This window comes from Sphaeramia orbicularis, chromosome 4 (genome assembly GCF_902148855.1).
Source record: "Sphaeramia orbicularis chromosome 4, fSphaOr1.1, whole genome shotgun sequence".
NCBI lineage: Eukaryota > Metazoa > Chordata > Actinopteri > Kurtiformes > Apogonidae > Sphaeramia > Sphaeramia orbicularis.
The window spans coordinates 45,159,453-45,180,227 of NC_043960.1; the positions used below are offsets into that span (position 1 = coordinate 45,159,453).

The 20,775-nt window shown below is 39.8% G+C and overlaps 2 protein-coding genes across 2 annotated transcripts; one reads left to right on the forward strand and one right to left on the reverse strand.

Moving 5' to 3' along the window:
- Window positions 1-5,255: 5,255 nt before the first annotated feature.
- On the reverse strand, window positions 5,256-6,689 carry LOC115418412 (single-stranded DNA-binding protein 3-like). The gene is made up of 4 exons (XM_030132883.1): window positions 6,542-6,689; window positions 5,766-5,838; window positions 5,545-5,606; window positions 5,256-5,454 (listed from the first exon to the last, which is right to left on the reverse strand). The coding sequence occupies exons 1-4, from the start codon at window positions 6,595-6,597 to the stop codon at window positions 5,271-5,273; spliced, it is 375 nt and encodes a 124-aa protein (XP_029988743.1). The 5' UTR covers window positions 6,598-6,689; the 3' UTR covers window positions 5,256-5,270.
- Window positions 6,690-7,496: 807 nt separating this feature from the next.
- LOC115418414 (acyl-coenzyme A thioesterase 11-like) lies at window positions 7,497-20,375 on the forward strand. The gene is given in 16 exon segments (XM_030132886.1): window positions 7,497-7,642; window positions 8,807-8,986; window positions 9,102-9,171; window positions 10,118-10,178; window positions 10,263-10,364; window positions 11,109-11,244; window positions 11,352-11,505; window positions 11,613-11,732; window positions 12,407-12,545; window positions 13,948-14,003; window positions 15,232-15,298; window positions 15,386-15,472; window positions 16,361-16,494; window positions 18,897-19,031; window positions 19,267-19,393; window positions 19,526-20,375. Coding segments are annotated over 16 exon segments (1,803 nt in total). The 5' UTR covers window positions 7,497-7,605; the 3' UTR covers window positions 19,724-20,375.
- Window positions 20,376-20,775: the final 400 nt, after the last annotated feature.

Genomic DNA, 20,775 nt, shown 5'->3' on the forward strand with positions numbered 1-20,775 from the left:
TCTGTCGTCTCTGGAAACCAATGATGGAAACAGCCAAGAAGTGAGCTACCTCACTACCTTCTGTACATGCACATCAAGCATGACAATTGATCCTTTGCTAAGCCCCTCTCTAAAACAGCTACTGTCCAATCCCACATTAGTAACCATAATTAGGAGTGAGAGGCCTGGTAAGCTGAAGCCAAGTGCAAATGAAGCCTATAGATACACACTTTTATAATTTAGTCACTTCATGTGTACCAGTGATTAATATATACACCATTTATCAATTAGAAATATTACACCACTGTTTCCGTCAATAGTTCACGTCATAATTCAATGCAATTTTCAAAAAATCATGCTATGTATGGGCCCAGGATGCCATCAAATCATTAATTCTGTCCTGCCCCCCAAAAAATTCATAACACACATATTTGCAGTAACTATTTTCAATCACGTATGATGCACTTAAAAGCACATTTCTGAGTTACCTTTACACAGATTTCCAACCTGGTCACACACGTGCATTTCATGTGCTGACATAGCTGTAACTACCAAAAAATTTAAATATTCTGCTGTTACAAATGTCTAAGACTTGAAAACATCTTTTTTCTAAATAAAACAATCCAGTAAAGCAGACAAGGATACTGTTCTCAGAATGTGTAAAGCAGGGGCACGGACTAAATACATGCACACATGATGGTATAATGAGGAGAGTAAGACTAAGACATACTATATCAGCACTGAAATAATATACTGCTGTGAGCTGTATATGCAAGTAAGTATTGTTTTATTCTTTAAGTAGGTCAGTTATGTTTTCATTTTCTCTCACCTGCATACTTTGCAGTACCAGGTTATTGTCACTTAATACTGATGTGACAGTATTGGTTATTAATTGTCAGAGGGATAGTAATTTCACATTTGCATCCATTTTTTCTTGTTTCAGCTCAATGCATCCCTAAAATGACTTCAGTGAGATTTTGTCTTTGTTGTTTTGGAATTAATTATACTGCAACCACAAATGGTGTTGATCATTTACTTGGAACACTATAGGTTTTGTTTTGTTTAATAAAGAACACTATTGGCTCTGGGGATGGGCGGGTGGGGTGGGGTGGATGATATGTTAAATTGTATGGGTTTTTTTTGTTTTGTTTTTTCTTCTTTTCTTAGCCTATCAATGCTGTTTATTTCTGAATGTTCGTTTGTTGTGTTGATATTAAATGTGAAACATGGTGGGCCAATCGGGGGATTTCAAACCTGTACTGTGATGAAGCTTCGAATTAAAATTTTTGAAACATAAAGAATACTATTAATTAAAGCACTGTGATCGTGTGATAATAGTATGACACTTTCTAGACAAAAAAAAAAATGCATCTTGAATTAAATGTGTGAGCATCGTACTCGCGCACAGTGAGAGGGATAAGAGTGTTGCAGGATTCACCAGTTCATCAATTATGCTGTTCCATACCATATTCAATCTGCACATGCATTATTCATTAGTTTTCTTATCTGTGTCTGACATGTGGAATATTCACACCAGAGATCATGTGACTAGCACTGTAATATCTAGGCACAACACCATCCTCATAGGCATTGTTGTAATCACATTTAAGTTTCTGAATACTGTTCTTTTAATACCTGCAACAAAAGGTAAGCCAGTAACCAAGGGCACACAGTGAAACGTTGAAATAATCAGACGCGTGTAATACATACAAGCATATTACTCGCAATTTTCATGGCAATGGATGGATGCAGTATTGAATTTAATCAATAATTTTTGCAGAGCATTATGCAAGAACTACCCTTAAAAGCAACCCCTAAAATAAACCAACAGATGCATATTTGCATGCACTGGAAGTTTTTGTTTTTTAATCTCCATTTTTAATGATCTAAAACCCCATTTACATGTGGGTGAGATGCTGAAAAATACAGAGAAAAATATCTTTATTAGTTTGGACAAAGAGCAAGAAAATATGTGTTTTGTCAGTGGTTATCACTATCTGGCCTGCTGTATCCTTCCTGCAGTAGATCTCCATGTTGACCACAAAAGTGTGTACATCAGATGAACACATGCAGCAACCAGGCGTCACTTTTATACAGTATATGAAACAATCACATTTCATATAAAATAACTGCTTTCTTCCTTTGTAAACACTAATTGTAATTATAGATCTATGTACCTACTTCCCCTGGGCCTCAACAACAAGTTGTGCTTTTATACTTAATGACTGAGTTAATCAAATCTAGTGGATCATCACATTCTCCTCTCTCTAGTAGCATTCAGATGAAATGCATAATATATGTAACGGCCTCACATACAAGCATTACACCCTGGATAGAATTCCTCCACCTTGAAGGTTTTTTGTTTTTCTTTCTGAAACAGAGTTGGTTCTTAACCTAAGAAGACTTTCCTTGTTTAATTGTACACAGATGTGACTTTGTTTATCATGATCTCAGAGGAGATAAAGCTTCTAGGGTTTATTGCCTCTCATATGAAAAAGTATATGCTTATCCAAACACACTGTCTGGACTCCTCAGTGAACCAGCAGCTACGTTTTTAGCTCCTCTACCCTAATCCAGTTTGGAAACAGGTCTGCGCTGAAATAATGAAGTAAATGAAGTTAAAGTGGTGACCACCGAATAATAAAACAATGTCAACACTCTACCTAGCCAGCCTTGTAGAACTCACAAACCAGCTCAAGAAGCAGCGTGCATGGCGGGTTCACAGGCATGTTATGCAAGATCTTTATCTTGTCTCGCTAAAGCCCACAGCTGTACTTGCTGGACTGTTCCAAACAGCCTGCTGCTGCTCTCAACTGAAGCAAGCCACGTCTGTCCACTTACTCTGGTACAGGAAAGGGGCAGATGTCTCAGTCCTGCCCCAGGCTATGAGCTTCTTGTCTGGGGACTTCCTTACACTTCCCAGGGGGCCTCCTTTAAGACAGACAAACTCCCCCCACCAGCCTTCATACACCATGATTCAGCGTGTATGAGTGTTGGTACATTTAAGAGGATAGAAGCAATTGCAGCCAAGTAAATTTCCCTTGAATCTCTGAATTACTGACGGGGTTTACAAAAGGCCAGAGTGGCGGCAGATGTGCTCTCACTCCCTTTTAGAAAAACAAAAAGGAGGAGAGGGTGGAAAAGATGGGGGGTGGGAGGAGAAGGACAGAGTATGGAGGGTGAAGATGGCCGAAGAGGTTGGCTGAGGTAACAGTGAAAAAGCAAAGAAGAGACAAACATTGAGCAAGAGACAAACGGAAACAAGAAAAGAATCTAAATGGATGAAGAAGAAATAAAAGGGGGGTTGGGCTGAAACACAGACCACCCAGACACCATCCTGACCTCGCCTGCTCTTAACATCCTCACTTCTTCCACTGCAACCAATGCTCAAAGAAAAACTGGTCCCTATGTTTAGTGTAATGTTTAACCATCAATCAACATCATAAAACCCTCTCTGGATCTCTGACTGGATGCTCTCCCTCCACTTCTCACCACCACCACCCCCTCCTTTTATTCCCTCAGCTCGTCCTCCGCGGTAGATGCTGGGCATATGCCACAGTGCCACTCCCCTTTCCTTTTCCAATCTGCCCTTCAGCTCCATGACAGCCATCAATCAGCCACAGACGCCATGGCGACCAGGGCCCCTTGGGGAGCGTTCGTCAGGCCCAGCGTGAATACGCAAGGGTTTTTACGAGCACTGCCGGCTAACAGAGCAACTCACCTCCCCCACACCTAGACAAAGGCAAGGGTCCAAGGACTAGTACTGTTCACACACACACATTTTCCTGACCCTAACCACAAAAGAACACAAGGAGAACCATCAGGGCGAAGGGCAACCACGAAATGATGGGGAAAGTCAACCACATCGAACCTCTCAAAGCCACACCACCCAGCGGTGCACTGATGTTCACTGTTTCCTCATTTGCTTAACGCTTTCCATGTTATGAAAATGGTCATAAAGGGTGCACATTAACACCTGGTTTAGTTTATTCTGTCAAAACTAGTCTAGGGGTTCATCTGCTTTATAATGACAAAAAAAAAGAATCATACACCTACAAAACACATAGAATATGTTTTCATATATATTATTATATATAATATATATATAATAAAAACAAACAAAGATACTAAAGTCAATTCTTGTTTTTGTTAAACAAGGGACCAAGGAAACCAAAGATATTACAACGACACAACAGAAAGTAAGTGAATTAAGACAGTATTTTAACAAATGCAAAACTTCTGTCTATGCATGAACCTACATCATCATCATCATCATCATCATAATAATATAAATAGAAAGGGCAAAGCCATGCTGTAGCCTCTCCACTGGATCCCAGGTCACCTGCCAGATCAGGAGGCCCGTTACCCTGACAACCTATCTGCCAAGAGCAGGGCCAACGTCTCCATTTTAACCTCTTCCTGCCTGATGCATCACGAACCATCCTACAAGCTTGGCACTGTACTGGTGAGTGTATTTTTGTGACAGTGCTCAATCAGCCAAAACTGTTATTCTAATTTACCTCAGCAATACAGCGCTCATCTTATGAGCCTTTTGAGGTAAAGGTCTGAGACGCACCAGGACAGCAAAAGCATCTGATGAGCAGTTCTCACTTTCTTTGAACCACATGAGGATCTTTTTGATGCTGCCTTTGATTGCTGACTCAAATGGGGCACATGAACACACCATTATCTCAAAAAATACAAACTAGTAAAACGGCCATGTCATGCATATGTGAATACTTTAATATATACTTGAGATTCACTTCCATAAAACCATTTGGAGGACAAAAAAATAACATAACTGTGTATCCGACATTCTGCAGAAAACACAGCAGGTCCTTTTTAATCTTCACCACTGAAGGAAGGTGGCTAAAGGAGGAGAGCACAGGTCTGACTCAGGACATGCTGACCTCAGCATCATTTCCCAGAAGCCCATAAAGCTCGTTGTTGGGCGCATCATTCGACCCACCAATTGAGCAAAATGACCACTAGTTATTTCAAAAAAAAAAAAAAAAAAGGGGGGGGGGGGGCTACATTTAGTATCTGAATACTGCTACAAAGAAGTTGCTAGGAATACATATCATAAACAAGAGACAAATCACAGCAAAGAAGGCCTGCAAAAATGAAGAAATCTGCCTCCTTGGAAGTGAAATATAATAAACAGGAATCAAGTATACCAGCTGTTATCTGCGAGGAGAATGTGGAAGATTTGACACTTCTTTGAGTGTTAACAGGCAGAGTTTAGAAGCACTCCAACAAAAAAGATTAGCTCAACACAAGATAGAAGCATGTTATTTACACCACTTCTTAGACCTGATAGCAAAGTTTCTCTCTTCTTTGGCAGAAGGCAGAGCAATAAGCGCAACAGTTCTCATGTAAGCACTACTCACATAATCATGGAAGGCTTTCGCTTCGCTGGAGTGGTCACATGTCTCTCTCCTCTCCGGAGCAGCACAATATAAGTCCCAAAATACACTGTGGACAAGACAGGTCATGAAGCACACAAAAAACCACACAAACAACCCCCGCACATGTTTACAGGGAGATGAGAACATTATCACTTACCACCACCAGGAATGTAGGAATCCAGGGGGTTCTCCCAGTGTTATGTTTTTTTCCCATCGGATCTAGAAATGAGGAATTTTAGTAATTAAATATAGGTGTCAACAAAAAAAAATAAACTTGTATGACTAAAATGATTCAGTATGTGCAGTTGTTATGCAAGTGTTTAAATCTTAAAAAAGGCTACATATTTAGGTTGAATTTCTGCTTAATATTCCACATACCTCTGATAAAAAGGTCTGTGCAGACTTCTGTGCTCCTATGTGTAACAAATACTCATAGACGTATAGAGCCAACCTGCAAAAAATGAATACGAGGATAGATTTAATTTTTTTAGAAATGACCAGTGGTGGAAAATAAACATCAGAGAACAGGTTAAATCGTCTTCCTCAGGCACACTGAGTGAATGGAGTCGGTACGGGCCCACTGAACAATGGCTGCCAAATAGCCTATGCCAAAAAATTAAATGGGGACTGGGAAACCTAGCCAAACCCTGGTGGACATTCACTACAACCAAAATGTTTGACAAAGTAGAAAAAGTAAGAGTAAAAATTCACGCCATGATGTAAAATCTGCCAGAGCCTCAGCAGGCAGCTGTGCATTAGCTAGGTACAGTATCCTAGTGGCACTGATGGGCTGAGGGAAATAAAAACGCAGCCTATCCAGAGCGCAACAGAGAAAACAATGTACTGTGTGTTGCAAGGCGATGTTATTGTTTTCTTCTCACTGTGCTCTCGAATGAAAAAACGAAAAAATATTAAACAAAACACAGCCAAACTGCACTCGGAAACGGTCGGGAATGTGTTAAGACGCAGCATTAAACCAAAGATAGCAGAAATACGGCACAGAGGAGGAATGGCGAGCAGACAAGGCGGTTCATTCAATTCCATTCTCGGTAGGAGGAAATCGCCTCTTGCTAGCCTGTCCAGCAAACAACAGAGAACAGGAGGGAGCAACTTACGATGTAGAAAATACACATAATAAACGTTTCAGAGCTTACTTTTCCCGTGCTTGGCCGTCCGACGGCACCGGGGTGCCTTTGCCTTTGGGGAACATGTTTTGTGTGGGAGGACGCCCGCCTTCTCTTTCTCTTTTTCGCTATTTCATCTGTCAGATCATCGCGGCCGCGACCCTCTCGCACTCCAACCGCACTCCTTTTCAACCCAGCGACTCAACCGAGCCTCGTCCGGGGGGAAGAGGCGGGGCCGGAGCTGACGAACACTCACTAAAACCAATCATCGTCCGCTGTTTGCCTTAAGGTCTGCCTTTTTGTGCTTTCAGTTTGCTGTTTTGACGCCGATAGCCGCGATATTAGTGACTGTAATATGATAAAATAGCTGAAGTATTATTAATTTACACTTTACCTGTACTTGCCTGACATTTAGTGGTATGATCAAAAAAGGAAGTAATGAATAACTAATTATCTGTAATATAATGAACATTTATAATATTTATAAACAAGTGTCTTCATACACCCATATGCGTAGTTCACAGTGCTTCGCATGACTAAAAGTAAAATAAAAACAAGAGCCCAATAAATAAAATATCACATGTAAATACTGAAATATAATTGCAATTGTGCATAAAAGTATAATAAGATACACTTTAAGGAATTATTAAATGACTGGAGGAAATACAGAATTATACAGCAATAAGCAATACATCATTAACTCATGAAATGTTCTGTTCTCTATAACAGTGCAAATTCATCATTTTACCAACACAATACCATTAAATCAATTCTCAGAAAAAGACGCATCAATAAATAAAATAAATAAAATATGTTCAGGAATGTGTTCGACTGTGTCTAGGATTTGTGTTTTAAAGGACCCACGCATGAAGTGAATTTCCACCTTAAAAAGTGTGTCCGTAGCAAGGGTCGGTGTGTCTCCACCTCTCTCTCCCTCCAGCGGTGAACGGCTGAAGCACAAAGCCGTGGTGTGTGGTTTGTGTGTGTTTGCTGTGTTGTGTGAGCAGAGGAATGGGTGACGGACCCGGAGCCGCTCTTTCTCAGCAGACTTGAATGTTCTGTTGCCGACATTCATCGGGACTCGCGTGGGCTTCATGTCGGTTTCACCTCCAGCTCTAACTTTCCTACCGGGTAAGCACTTTTATGCAACGTCAAATGCGTGTTTACTCCAGACGGGATAAATAACTGGCCTAATAAATGCCGTCAGTCCGCCTGATTTTCTAACTCTCCTACAAAGTTGCGGCTGGAGTTCATGGTGCGTGTGTGTGGAATGTCTGAGTCCATGTAAAGGTCACTACACCTGTCACCCATAACAGGACAGACAGGTGACCAGTAAATGACCAGAGGCCATGTGTCTCCCTGAGGGGCAGAAGTTATGGTCAAACACTTGTATCCACACAGATAGTTTCTATGAATATCCCGTGAAGCTGCCTGTCTTAAAATACTTTGAAAAGTGTGTCAGTCTGAACAAAAGTGCCTTACAACCAGAATACTGTGCGCAGTCACATAACATCTACATGTTTCTATAAATACGTGCTTGAGCTTTTTGCAGAATTATTGAGCAATTCCTTTACTACAACCAGATTATTTAAAGCGTCTTATATGAGAGCATTGGCCCACACTGACTGTGCAGATTTGCTATGTAAATAAATAAGACTGTATATTTTATGTTTTCAGAATCGTAATTTCATGAATCATAATTTTAAATAATTTAAAAAATCATTATGTACCAGCCTTAGTTAAATGACAGCAACTAATGATTATTTTCACTGTCATTGATCAGTTTTTCAGTCCATTAACTGAATAAAATTACGAGATTTCCAAAAAACAGCATAACATCCTCAGATGGCTTGTTTAGTCTACATCCTGAAAAGAAACCGGGAACCGTAAGAAACCAAAAAATATTCATATTTAACAGGCTGGAATCTGAGAATTTTCAACTCAAATTGATTTTCATCTATCAAAAAATCATTCAGTGTAGTCCCGTCTTGCTCTATGAATCACTGTTAGATACAGTAAACTTACAAACCTGTTCCAGGACCTGGTTATATGCTTCTGGACTCTTTTGCAACTATAATATGTAAAATTTTACTAAATGTCACCTTTTTACAGCATCAGAAGACAACTTCAGTTTCAAAGTGTCCAGTTCCAGACAGATGAAGTCTTAAGATTAACCTGAGTCATAAATAATACTTTTACCGCGCATTTGTTCTTACATTGACATTGAAAATTCAAGGTGGAAGGTGACTTCTTTCTGCTGGTGCATTTTCCTGCATTCTTTCTTGTTTTTGTTAGTCACAATGTCAGACTGGAAAGATCCGGACAATGTGCCAGACCCGCAGATTAACGGGGAATCATACCGCAACCCCACTGAAGTGAAGATGAGTCAAATCGTGCTGCCCTGCCATGCAAACCACTGTGGGGAGCTGAGTGTTGGACAGCTGCTCAAGTGGATGGACTCCACCTGCCTATCTGGTACACAGGAATCACAGCAGAACAGCTGTAATTTAAGCATTTAGAGTTTGTTCTTACATGACAGGGAGTGTAGAACCAGTGGGTACATTTTGATAATGGATTTCTTGTCTGCCAGCTGAAAGACATGCAGGTTGTTCCTGTATCACTGCTTCTGTGGATGACATCCATTTTGAACACACCATAGGGTAAGGTGTTACCTGTAGTCGTTGCATGTTTTTACATATTTCATGCCATTCCCAAGGAACTAAAAGTTTGTCAAAGGTATGTACAAAGAAAAGTGGACATAGTTTATGAGGAAAAATCTGTATCTTATACATACATGGGTACTCAAAGTGGGTGTGTTTGGGATAAAAAGCCTCTATATTGATAGGAAGACCCTTTCTTGGGTGGGTGGGTAGTTTAACCAGTGTTCTAATTTTATTGATAGATGTCTGGTGATGTGATATGTTTGGAAAAAGCTAATTAAAAAAATGCATCATTAACCCATAAAGACCCAAACAACCACTGGTGACCAAAATCATCTACCAGTATAAAATGTTTAATAACTTCTGATCTATTAAACCTCTCAATCCATGTAAATAATGGGTGTAAAATACAGTTTGTCATCTTGTCATAGTCATCAGATATGACCCATTGTGACATTCAGAAGCTTCGTAGTGAATGTGGAAACACCGTCATCTTCTACAACATTGATTCACCAGTAAAACCCATGGAGTTGGATCAGTGAAAGTGCATGGAGACACTTGGTTTATGTTCAGCAAATAATATTTTGCTGAAAAAGTCAAGTTTTCTTAATTTTTCTCTGTTTCTGATATCATGGCAATTACCTTTAATCTCAACTTTTATGAACATCTACATAATCACTAAATGAAATATTGGAAAATACCAAATTTTTATTGAAGAAATGCAAAGTACAGAGGATAATATTATGATAAATGGTGATAAATCACTTAAGAAAGGTTAAACAGAAAGAAAAATTCATTTGGGAAATACTGCAAAAGTAGCACTGGGTCTTTATGGGTTACAAAACAGAAAAGTTTAGTATCTACAGTATGTAATGGTTGGGAGATCGTGTTGCTGCTTCTGCTGCTGCTGTGTGTTGATAGTAAAAACAAGTATCTGTTAATGCAGGGTGGGAAAGGTTGTCAACATCATTGCAAAGGTCAACAGAGCCTTCACGTCAAGTATGGAGGTTAGTTGACATATTTTTGTTGGTTAATGTGGATCTTTGAGTTATTTAAGACATAAACAGTTGCGATTTTGGTGCATTGTTTAGGTGGGAATATTAGTGACCTGTGAAGACCTGTACACAGACAAGCAGTGGAAGGTTTGCCATGCCTTCGCCACCTTTGTCGCCAGGCGAACCGAAGCTGGAAAGGTAAAAGGCTGGACTTGACATAGACACAGACAGTGTTGTGCAAGTTACTTTCAAAACTATAATACATTACAGATTACATGTTACTGTTATTTAAAAGGAGTTCCTTACCTTACAATGTCTCACAATTGTAATGTGTTACATGACTCTTGTAATGCTTTGGAGTTACATACAGACACTTGTCATAAATGGTGCATGCGCAGTAGTTTTTTCAACATTTGACATGTTCAAACAGGGGGCATGGCACTGAGGATGCTGGTAGATGAATCCGCAATTGATAAAGAATTCTAACTAGTCATAGAAATGTTAGCTTATCTTGTAACTGCTGGTCACAGGGACCATGCTAACTAGCTTCTGTAAAGCAGGGTTAGGGTTAGTAATGAGCATACGTCCATGTGGACAATGGACTGTCTTCTGCCGTCTTCACCCACTGGCTGAACTCCAACAGGAAATGGAACTTTTCTGCTGCTGATTGCTTAAGGTCTCATGGTTTTGCTGTTTTGTTTTTTTCAATTGAGCAATTAAATTATAGGTGAAAGGTGTGTTGTAACGCAAGCGCCATTGAATATGTACCGAGTAAAATATTATTGAAAGTTGATTAGTAATGCCTTACACTACTGTGCTACAGCAAAAGTAATCTATTACTGTAATGCTTTACTTTTGTAACGCGTTACTCCCAACACTGGACACAGAGATGTTTAACTGCAGCCTTTTCAACATCAGCTGTGTGTGTGTTTATGTTTACAGGTACAGCTGAAGCAGGTGATTCCACACACACAAATGGAGCAGATGGAGTACAGCCTGGCAGCAGAGCGGAGGAGGATGAGGCTCATCCACGCTGAGATCATTACAGACCTACTGAGCAGCAGCACCGCTCAACTGGGTACAAAGTGTAGACAGAAGGCTTTGTACGAACAAAGCAACCGGGCAGGCGTTTGCACCACTTAAAACCTGATTGATTAAAGCTGCTTGTTGTTGTTTTCTCACTAGGAGAATGCCAGGAGTATGAGGACGCTGTGCCAGCTGAGAGGACGCGGGTGGAGAGCGTAGAGCTGGTTCTGCCTCCTCACGCCAACCACCAAGTCAGCACCTTCGGGGGCCAGATCATGGCTTGGATGGAGAATGTGGCCACAATTGCAGCATGGTGTTCACCTACTGACTTTTTACTTTAAAAAAAATGTTTTTCAAGATTTATGTTTGTGCTTGTTGTTTTTTTTAGTAACCACCCTCCTCTTGTATTTCTTGATGCAGCCGCTTGTGTAACGCTCACCCAACCCTGAGGACCATAGATATGTTCCATTTTCGTGGCCCGTCACACATTGGTGACCGATTGGTACTAAAAGCCATTGTTAATAATGCCTTCAAGCACAGGTGAGTCTTCATTGCACTGGCGTTGGTTTAATGATATGTAGCAGCAGTGAGTGTGTAGTATGTAGTGGTTTTTAATTGGTGGTTTTTAACCTGTTTTAACCAGGTTTTAATCCTTGGGTTTTTCCTAAACTGTGTGTGGTTGCTGTTTTTGTTTTGCATCTGACATTTGTTTTTGATGTGTTTACTGCTGGCTGTACAATAATTTGCCCCTAGGAGATAATAAAGTACCTTGAACCTTGATTTTTTTAAATTAAAATCTAAGGGATGTAGGAAAATCAATACATTTGAGCATCATGATATTAAGATGTATGGTGTTTTATTGGCTTTCCAAAACTCTGTCAGTTTTTAATGAATAATTCACATGCAGTATTTGTGGGAAACGGGTTTATTTTGTATTATATTGAAACCCCCAAAATCAAATATGCATATCTGACAGTTATAATTCCTGTAAATAATACTTTTTTTACTCAGATATTATGTCTAGGGTGGCATGGTTCTTAACACTATGACATATTCACAAGTAGATAAAAACAACCCTATTCAAAATCATATAATGAATGAAACACCAGAAACTAATAATTCATGTTAACATTATGACTGTGTTGGCAGTGTGCAGTACCATGTCTGAGAGCATGCATGTGTTTTTGTGAACCCACTTGTGTGTTATTTTCTAGCATGGAGGTGGGAGTGTGTGCAGAGGCCTACCAGGGAGGTGAACCTCTGCGTCACATAAATAGTGCCTTTATGACCTTTGAGGTTCTGGACAGTGACAGGAAACCACGAACGCTGCCGCGAATACGACCTGAGCCTGTGGTGAGTTTTCTGTTGCTGCGATTAATATATGGAACAAGTGGTGCCTGGCACAACAAACCCCGCCCCTCGCATGTATTATAGCTTATTTTGGCATCGATCCAGCTGATGTCATCATGTCTGTGTGTGAGCTGATGTCAGCATAGACATAGACAACATAGACAAATTTCGGCCATTATAAGTAAACTACCGCATCGACCTGTACAAATCCACCTGTTCTAGAAGCAGTAGCGTTGATAAAAGTGGGGAGCTGAGCTAGGTTTACTGGTGTAATACACAGATTAGGTAAAAAATATAATGGCTCTCATTTTGTTTTGTGTTGAGATGAAAAGTAACAGATAATGCATTCATAGTTACCTTACATATTTGTTCAAAGGGCTTTACATCATTACTGTATGACTTCCTCACATTCACATGACTTGATGACTTGACTAAGCTTGCTGATGTAACACACAGATTAGACAAAATTTAGTGGTGTAACACAGATTAGACTAAATTTGATGGTGTAACACACAGATTAGGAAGAAACAGAATGGCCCTCATTGTGTTTTGTATTGACATGGACGTGGACCAGAGACTTTTACACAGGACTGAACATGACAGTTTTTTGCAACTCACCCCCATCCTGTGTGTGGATCCGAACTCTGGTCTGTCTGTCACCTTGTTATGGTGTCGGGGTGGGGGGTGGGGGGGGTGGCGTTAACAGGCAGGGTCTGATCGGGGACCTGGCGGAATGGAACCAGGCCACAGTAAGAACCAGACTGACCTTGTTAGTGTGTGATCACAGCCGTACCCAGTTCTCCCGTTGTGTCCTGGTGTTTACATTGATCTGGATCCACCCCCCCACTCCCCCATTAGCAGCTGTGAATGGACTCATCCGCAGGCCGCCTGTAAACCCATTGTAACTGTAAAAACTAATAACTCCAAAAGTATTGGTCGTATCAATATGCAGTTTTGGCCTGTCTGATCCTTGAGCCAAAATACATAAGTACTCCAAAAGGCACAGCTAGATCTGTCCAGTTTATCAGTTATAAAGATGATACACATACACGTACACATGCATGCACACACACAGAGGTCACTTGGCTTTTATAATATAGATGGGAAATTTTTTTTTAAACTTTGACCTACTTTTCCCAAAATGTAATCACATCTATTCTGGGTCACTGGCAATCTCTAAACCCAATTTGGTGTGAATTCAACCAATAGTTTTGCTGCAAAAGTGTTAACAAACAAAGAACAAACCAAACCAAAAACAATACCCCTTGCCTTCTCTTTGGGGGGCGGGGTAATTAATATTGAATCAAATTAATATGGAATTGTTTGTAAGCAAAAAAAATATCCCTCATTCACAATTGGCATTCTCAGGTGAAGACTTGTGGTTTTATTTTCCCGTGTCCTCCAGGATGGAAAGAGACGTTATCAAGAAGCCGTCGCCAGGAAGAAGATTCGACTTGACAGGTTAGTGTCTCCTAAGGTCAGATTTTATATTTTTATGGAGGCTGACTGATTCCTTCAGAGCCTGGCACTAGTTTATTGCAGACAATAATACCATATACTGTATGTGTGCTGTCAGCAAGTCCACTTACTGTCTGTCTCCCAAAGGATTTTACCTGAACAAAGGCAGATATTTCTGTTGAAACAGAGAAATGGAATAGAATCATGTGTTTCCATTCAGCTAGTTTAAAGTCCTAGTTTCACTTTGCACATAAAAATTAGAGTGGGTAATTGTGAGAAAAACTCTAAATACCACAAAAATGTGGAATGGAAAAGTTGATGTATTGATAAAAGGTAAATGTGAATGAGTGTGATGGAAACAGATTCCAGCAGTTATGTGTGAGGACCAAAACACAGGCTGTAACATTCACTGAATTAATAAAAGAAACAAAGAAAAATGTCATATTAGATGGAAAACTGAAAAAAAGCCCCTATGTATGAGGTGCTGTAGACAGACATGTCAGACAAAAGGCTTTAAAAAAACATGGAACCGTTTGGAACAATATTATATGATCCAGACCAGTGTTTCAGTTTGGCTTGGGGGAGAAAGGCTAAAACCAGCTTCATCTTTATGATAAAACCCCTCACACACCATCAACCCACACTGTCTAAGTTTGACCATGATGATGATGAAGTCCCAGCCTTTAATATTCACATAGTGGATGGAAAGACGCATTAATTAGCATTTTCTGTGGCACAATTTTTCATAAAAGTTGTGATACATTTGGATTGAAACTGGTCTATTGAAGAGACTGTGTTATTACGTATGCATCTCTATCTGTGACTCATACTAATGTAGTTATAGATTATAAACTAATAAAGAAAATCAGACCCATCAGAAAAGTGGCTGAATGCAACAGTGATGTGAAACAGTAGAGAATGCTAAATAGTGTGATCATTGCGTTATTTTTACTGTTGAGCCTGGAAAGTCTTTGTTTACAACCCTCTGCAGCTGCACATGACTTGGCAGAGCAGCATATCGGAGCTGAGCAGACTTTGGTGCAGAGTCTGCAACACATAATACTTTCATTGTTCAACTGTAAAATGCGCTGCCTCCAGGATAATCTTCCTTCAAATACTTGATAGTCAAACGTGAGCGTTAAGGTCAGGATTTAAAGTCTACACACTAGTCAAGCTGTTCCTTTTTACTGTCTTTCTTTCACTACTTTTCACCTTCCTATTCATTTTAAAGGAAATACATAATGTCCTGCAAGCAAACTCAGGTGCCCCTGTCAGTACCGTGGGATCAAAGTAACCAGGTACTTCTGATCCCTTTTGGCAGACTGAAGAAACATATTGCTTCTGTGCTCAACTTATGAGCTCAGTCAGTGTTGTTTGTTCCCCAGATGTACCTGAGCTACAACAATGTATCAGCACTGAAACTAATGGATGCTAGAAACAACTGGGTATTAACCTCTGAGAAAATAAGGTCAGTGATGTTTGTAGAGGTGATGCATTATTCTTGAGCTCATTCATTTCATGCATTTGGTTTTATTTTAACCCATAAAGACCAAGTGCTGCTTCTGTGGTAGTTCTCAAATGAATTTTTCTCTGTATTTAACCTTTTTTAAGTGATTTGTCACCATTTAATATAACATTATCCTCAGTATTTTGCATGTTTCACTGTAAATCATGTATTTTTTAATATTTAATTTCTCATATTTAATTTAGATGTTCACGAAAACTCAAAAACTGAAAGGCTGTTATATCAAAATAGAGAAAACTGAAGAAAAACGAACTTTTTCAACAAAATATATCAATAACTGAACATAAACCCAGTGTCTCCATCCACTGTCATTGATCCAACTCCATGGGTTTTACTGGTGAATCAATGTTGTAGAAGATGACGTTTCTACGTTCCCTACGGAGCCTCTGAACGTCCAAATGGGTCATATCTGATGACGGTGAAAAGATGACAAACTGCATTCTACACCAATTATTTCCATGTATTGATAGAATTAGTGGATCAACAAATATTAAACATTGTACATCAGTTTGGTCACCAGTGGATGTTTGGGTCTTAAGTTGAAAAAGCACACTCAGCGCTTGCTTCAAGTATAATATTAAATAATGCAGATTAAGACAGAAAATGATGCCCAAAGCTGATTCTCTAAACTTGCTTTTTCTTGCTTTTTTAGGGACATTCTTTAAAGTTTAGGACAAAACTTTGTTGTTGTAAAACTGTATAATTACCACATTTAGAAGCACTCATGCACCCACCAATTAATATGCCACTTCTGGTCATACTGGAACTGTAAATGCCTGAAATAAATGGGCTTATAGACACTGAACCGACCTCCTCTATGTGGATGTTTTCCCAGGTCAGACTGTACACATCAGAGGAAAACCAGATGCTGTGTTTTAAGGTGGAGATGCATGTCAGCGTCCCAGCTGAGCAGACGTTTCACCTGCTGTCAGATCTGAGGAGGAGGAAGGAGTGGGACCAGCACTATGAGTATGGCATATCACACCAACAGAGAGTAACAGCAGCAGAAAACCATTACATTCCACTGTGTAGTGTTGTACATTTATGCCTCAGTGGCCAGAAGTGTTGTGTGTTCAGGTTGTTTGTTCATGTGACCAATTCTCATGATATTCCCAGAAGAACTTGGTAGAATTTCTTCAAATTCCTTCCTCACATTCCTTCAGGTTCAAAGTGGTTGATTTTGGTGGCCTAAGGTCAAGGCTGTTCTGAATGCACAAGGCCGCATTCATACTTAAAGGTTTAGTGCAGGAGTGTCAAACATACGGCCTGAGGGCCAAAACTGGATCACCAAAGCGTCCATTACAGCCCGTGGAATGAATTTGCAAAGGGCAAAAATAACACTGAAGATATTAAACGTCAGAATAATAACCCACAAATGATGACAACTTCAAATTTTCTTCTTGGTTTAATGTTAAAACAAGTGGTGCCAGGCACAATAAACCCTGCTCCTCGCAAATATTGTAACTTATTTTGGCATCGATCCAGCTGATGTCATCATGTCTAAGCGTGTGCTGATGTCAGCATATCAACTGCCTCTATATATGTACCAAGTTTGAAGTAAATTGAAACAAATTGATTTTTATAGGCATTTGAAATTGTTCCCATTATAAGTAAAAGGGAGAAGAAAAAACATTTAAAACATTCATAAAAAAAAATTTAAATTTGGCCTTCTTTTCCCAAAACATAATCACATCTATTCTGGATCACTGGCAATCTATAAACTCAGTTTGGCATGAATTCAACCAATAGTTTTGCTGTTGCAGACATGTGAAATTTCGCTCATTATAAGTAAACGGGAAAAAAAGATGAAAAAAATTCATTAAAATGTGAACTTTGACCTACTGTTCCCAAAATGTAATCAGATCTATTCTGGGTCACTGGCAATCTATAAACCACATTTGGTATGAATTCAACCAACAGTTTTGCTGCTAGAGTGTTAACACACAAAGAAACAAATGAACAAACCAAACCAAAAACAATACCCCCTGCCTCCCCTTTGGGGGGTGGGGTAAAAAAGTAAAATGACATGATGAAAATGTTTATATTTACCACCTATCCTTTCATAATGAACTATGAATAATCTGCACAAATATGAACAACCTTAAATAAGTGCAATTTTAGCAATATTATACCTGTTACTAAATATTTTGTGTATTTGTAGATCCTCTGTAAGTTGTGTTATGGATCGGCTCTCTCACTCTCTCTCTTGCGTGGCACGAGAGAGAGTGAGAGAAAAAGAGAGAGAGACGTCTCTCAGGAGTCGGTCCTGGTCTAATGGTGATGTGCCACTGATGGAACCGGGCATGGGGGGCAGGCCCATAAAGTGGAGGGGCCGTAGTCTCAAATTATTATTATGTTTTTCTTCCGTCACTCCAGAAATGTTGATGTGGTCAGATCAGATTCATTCTCTGCGTTCCCTTTGGTTGTGCCCATGCCTCCTCCTTGCCACAACTACTGCAGCCAGTTTTGCACAAAGTTAAAACCTGCCTTTCAGACGCGCTAAATATAGATGCAAAATCAGCCACTGCAATCAGTTTCAGGTTTGATAAATCATATTGCACGCACTAAATAAAAATTTGCATTTACCTCCCAATAATTTTGCGTGTTCTGGCAGAAACCCATATTGCATATTCATCAGGGCAAACACGCTGAATGGGTTGTGTGAGCTATTTTGTGCATTTGAGAGGCGCAAACCTCGGTGCGCCCTGTTAGTAGATAAACTTCAGCGTGTTTTTGCGTGCGCAGTCAAGTTTGCGCACGTTTTTACACACACAAACCTTTAGCAAATCAGGCCCTATGTGTGTTTCCATAAATGGGAATTTCTAAATTTCAAAACGGAAAATGTTTATGGAAAGAGCAATATGTACAATCATAAATGATGAATTTTGCAAAAAAAGTTATCTTTTTTTCACAAAAGAGTTCATGCACATAGACGAAATGGGAATGAATTCTGATAGAGAAAATGTAACTAACATCATTGATTTGGTGACTTATCAGAGAATATTCTGGTTAAATGTCAAACATGTCTGGTACAACAGATGATGTGGACTGAAAACATTTCCAGCTCCACTGCTTTCCATGCGAGTCAGTTCAGGTCTGAGACCAGTTCACATTGGAATCTGATATTGGGCACTAAACTCAGATGTGACCCATAAATGTAACTCTGGCTGGCAGTGTAAATGTTGCTGTGGACAGACATGGATGTAAAATGCAGTTTGACTGTGAGTCTGTAATTGTCATTTCTTTGTGTACTACATGGAACAACTGCCTCTGCTATTTGTCACCACCACCGATCTCGCAGACTGCATATCGTTAAGAAACTGCATTAGTGTTGAATGATGAACTTGCTCATTGATTTGTTACCACTGCAGGGAGTGTGAGTTGATCAACCAGGCAGATGAAGAGGATACTCTTTATCGTGTGACTACGCCGTCTGCCAGTAAATGGGGCAAAGGCATGGAGTAGTTTATCTTACTGGCATCTAGGAGGAAGCCATGTGATGCCAGGTGTGTTATACTACATACTGGAACAAAACACATAACATTTCACATTTTGTTTGTTGCTGCTTTGCATTCCAGTACTTGTATTTTCTTCATCTTGACAAGGAACCTTAATGTTTCTTGACTTCTTGATGTTCCACCTTTGAATATCTTCTTTTTTTTATCCAGAGTTATCACTCTTCTGCCTCCTACTTGCTCTTTCATAAAGTCTCATGATGCTGTCCTCTTTTGTCCCTCTCAGGGACCCATATCTGATCGCTCTTCGCTCTGTCACTTTACCCACTCACCCTCCCACTGAGGATTACACCAGGGGAGAGGTGCTCTGTGCCGGCTTCACGATCTGGGAAGAGTCCAGTTCTGTCACCAAGGTTGGACAAATGAAAGGGACATGGCACATACTCTCACTGTCATTTCGCTCACACACTACAAGCCTCACCTGCAAAGCAAATAAAGTGGACCGAGCATCACCTCCTGTGTTTTTTTTTTGTTTTTTTTTTCAGATCACCTACTACAACCAGGCCACACCAGGAGTCCTGCCCTATATCTCCACAGACATTGCCGGCCTCTCATCCAGCTTTTACAGTGCCTTTTCTGCTTGTAGCCACTTCCTGGAAGCCAACAAAGACAGCCTGGTTGCTCTGCCGCTTTCCACTCTGCAACTGGACAGTACTACCACAGCCTCCACACAAGAGGAGTAGGTGGAGGAATTAGTAGGAATGCACTTTCTCCTTAATATCTCTTCTAGGGAAGAGCTGCTCTGAGATTATAATATTTTTACTTTTAGATTTTATTTTATACTGTGTCCGTTCAGAAAATGAAAAAACATTCTCTTGTAAATTGTACACTACAGTGCATAGATTTATTAGTGATTATTAGTGACTTTTTTTATTGTCAACAAGAGGTATGAAGCAATAGTGAACCAGTCTAAAGCTTTTTAGGCTGTATTGCAACCAATATGCCACGCATAAACATCTGTGGAATACTAATTTATGCATCACCGAGTCATGTTTTGGTACGTAGTTTAACAGGATGTAATGATCTTGACAGAGTCCTGTTTTTTGTTAAAGCCAAGGCCAGTCTTTACAAGGTAAAAATGAGCTGCTGCAAAGTAGCCCATGCTGTTTAAATCAGTCTATTACTGTAGGAAGATAATGATAAAATATTTTCTACCTCCTTTTAAAACAAATTACAATATAGACGAGACAAGATGTATATTTAAGTGTATGTTGATGCTGTTTTATGTTGACACTGTGATGTGTAGTTGTAGAAGTTTTAGATTATAATATATGACGATGTAACACTAACTGCTAAGCTGTCTGTGATTTAACTGAAACAATAAACAACACAATAGACCCCCTCTGCCTCACATTCTTACCATTCCTTAAGCATTTTTTCATGTGAAAAAACAAACACAGCTTGCAGTTGCACTCCGCTATATATTGTGATTTTTTTGTAGTGTTGTAACAGGTGCAGGCCCATAGAGGGGTAGTATAATGAAGTCTTGAGAGAAACAGTCCGCTCTAAGCCCTTTCTGGCTGCCTCTGAGTCTCTTGGAGTCGGTAGCTCTGCTCGCTTTCCAGGTATTGTGTTTGTTCCATGGTCATCCTGTTGAGCTTACACTACTTCCTGGGAGGCCAAAATGGAAAGCAAGGACATAAGCTGAAGTGTCTGCAGCGAAGAACATAAATGATGCACAGTCCATGAGATCTCACGTAAAAACAATAATAATAATGGCATAGTAGCTATCTGT

Bases quoted from the DNA above. Each gene is read 5' to 3' on its own strand.
- LOC115418412 (XM_030132883.1), bottom strand. From the start codon at position 6,597: ATGTTCCCCAAAGGCAAAGGCACCCCGGTGCCGTCGGACGGCCAAGCA. The intron at 5,607-5,765 runs GTATGTGGAATA...CCTCATTTCTAG, and splicing joins CACAGACCTTTTTATCAGAG to ATCCGATGGGAAAAAAACAT. The intron at 5,455-5,544 runs GTAAGTGATAAT...TCTTGTCCACAG, and splicing joins TTCCTACATTCCTGGTGGTG to TGTATTTTGGGACTTATATT.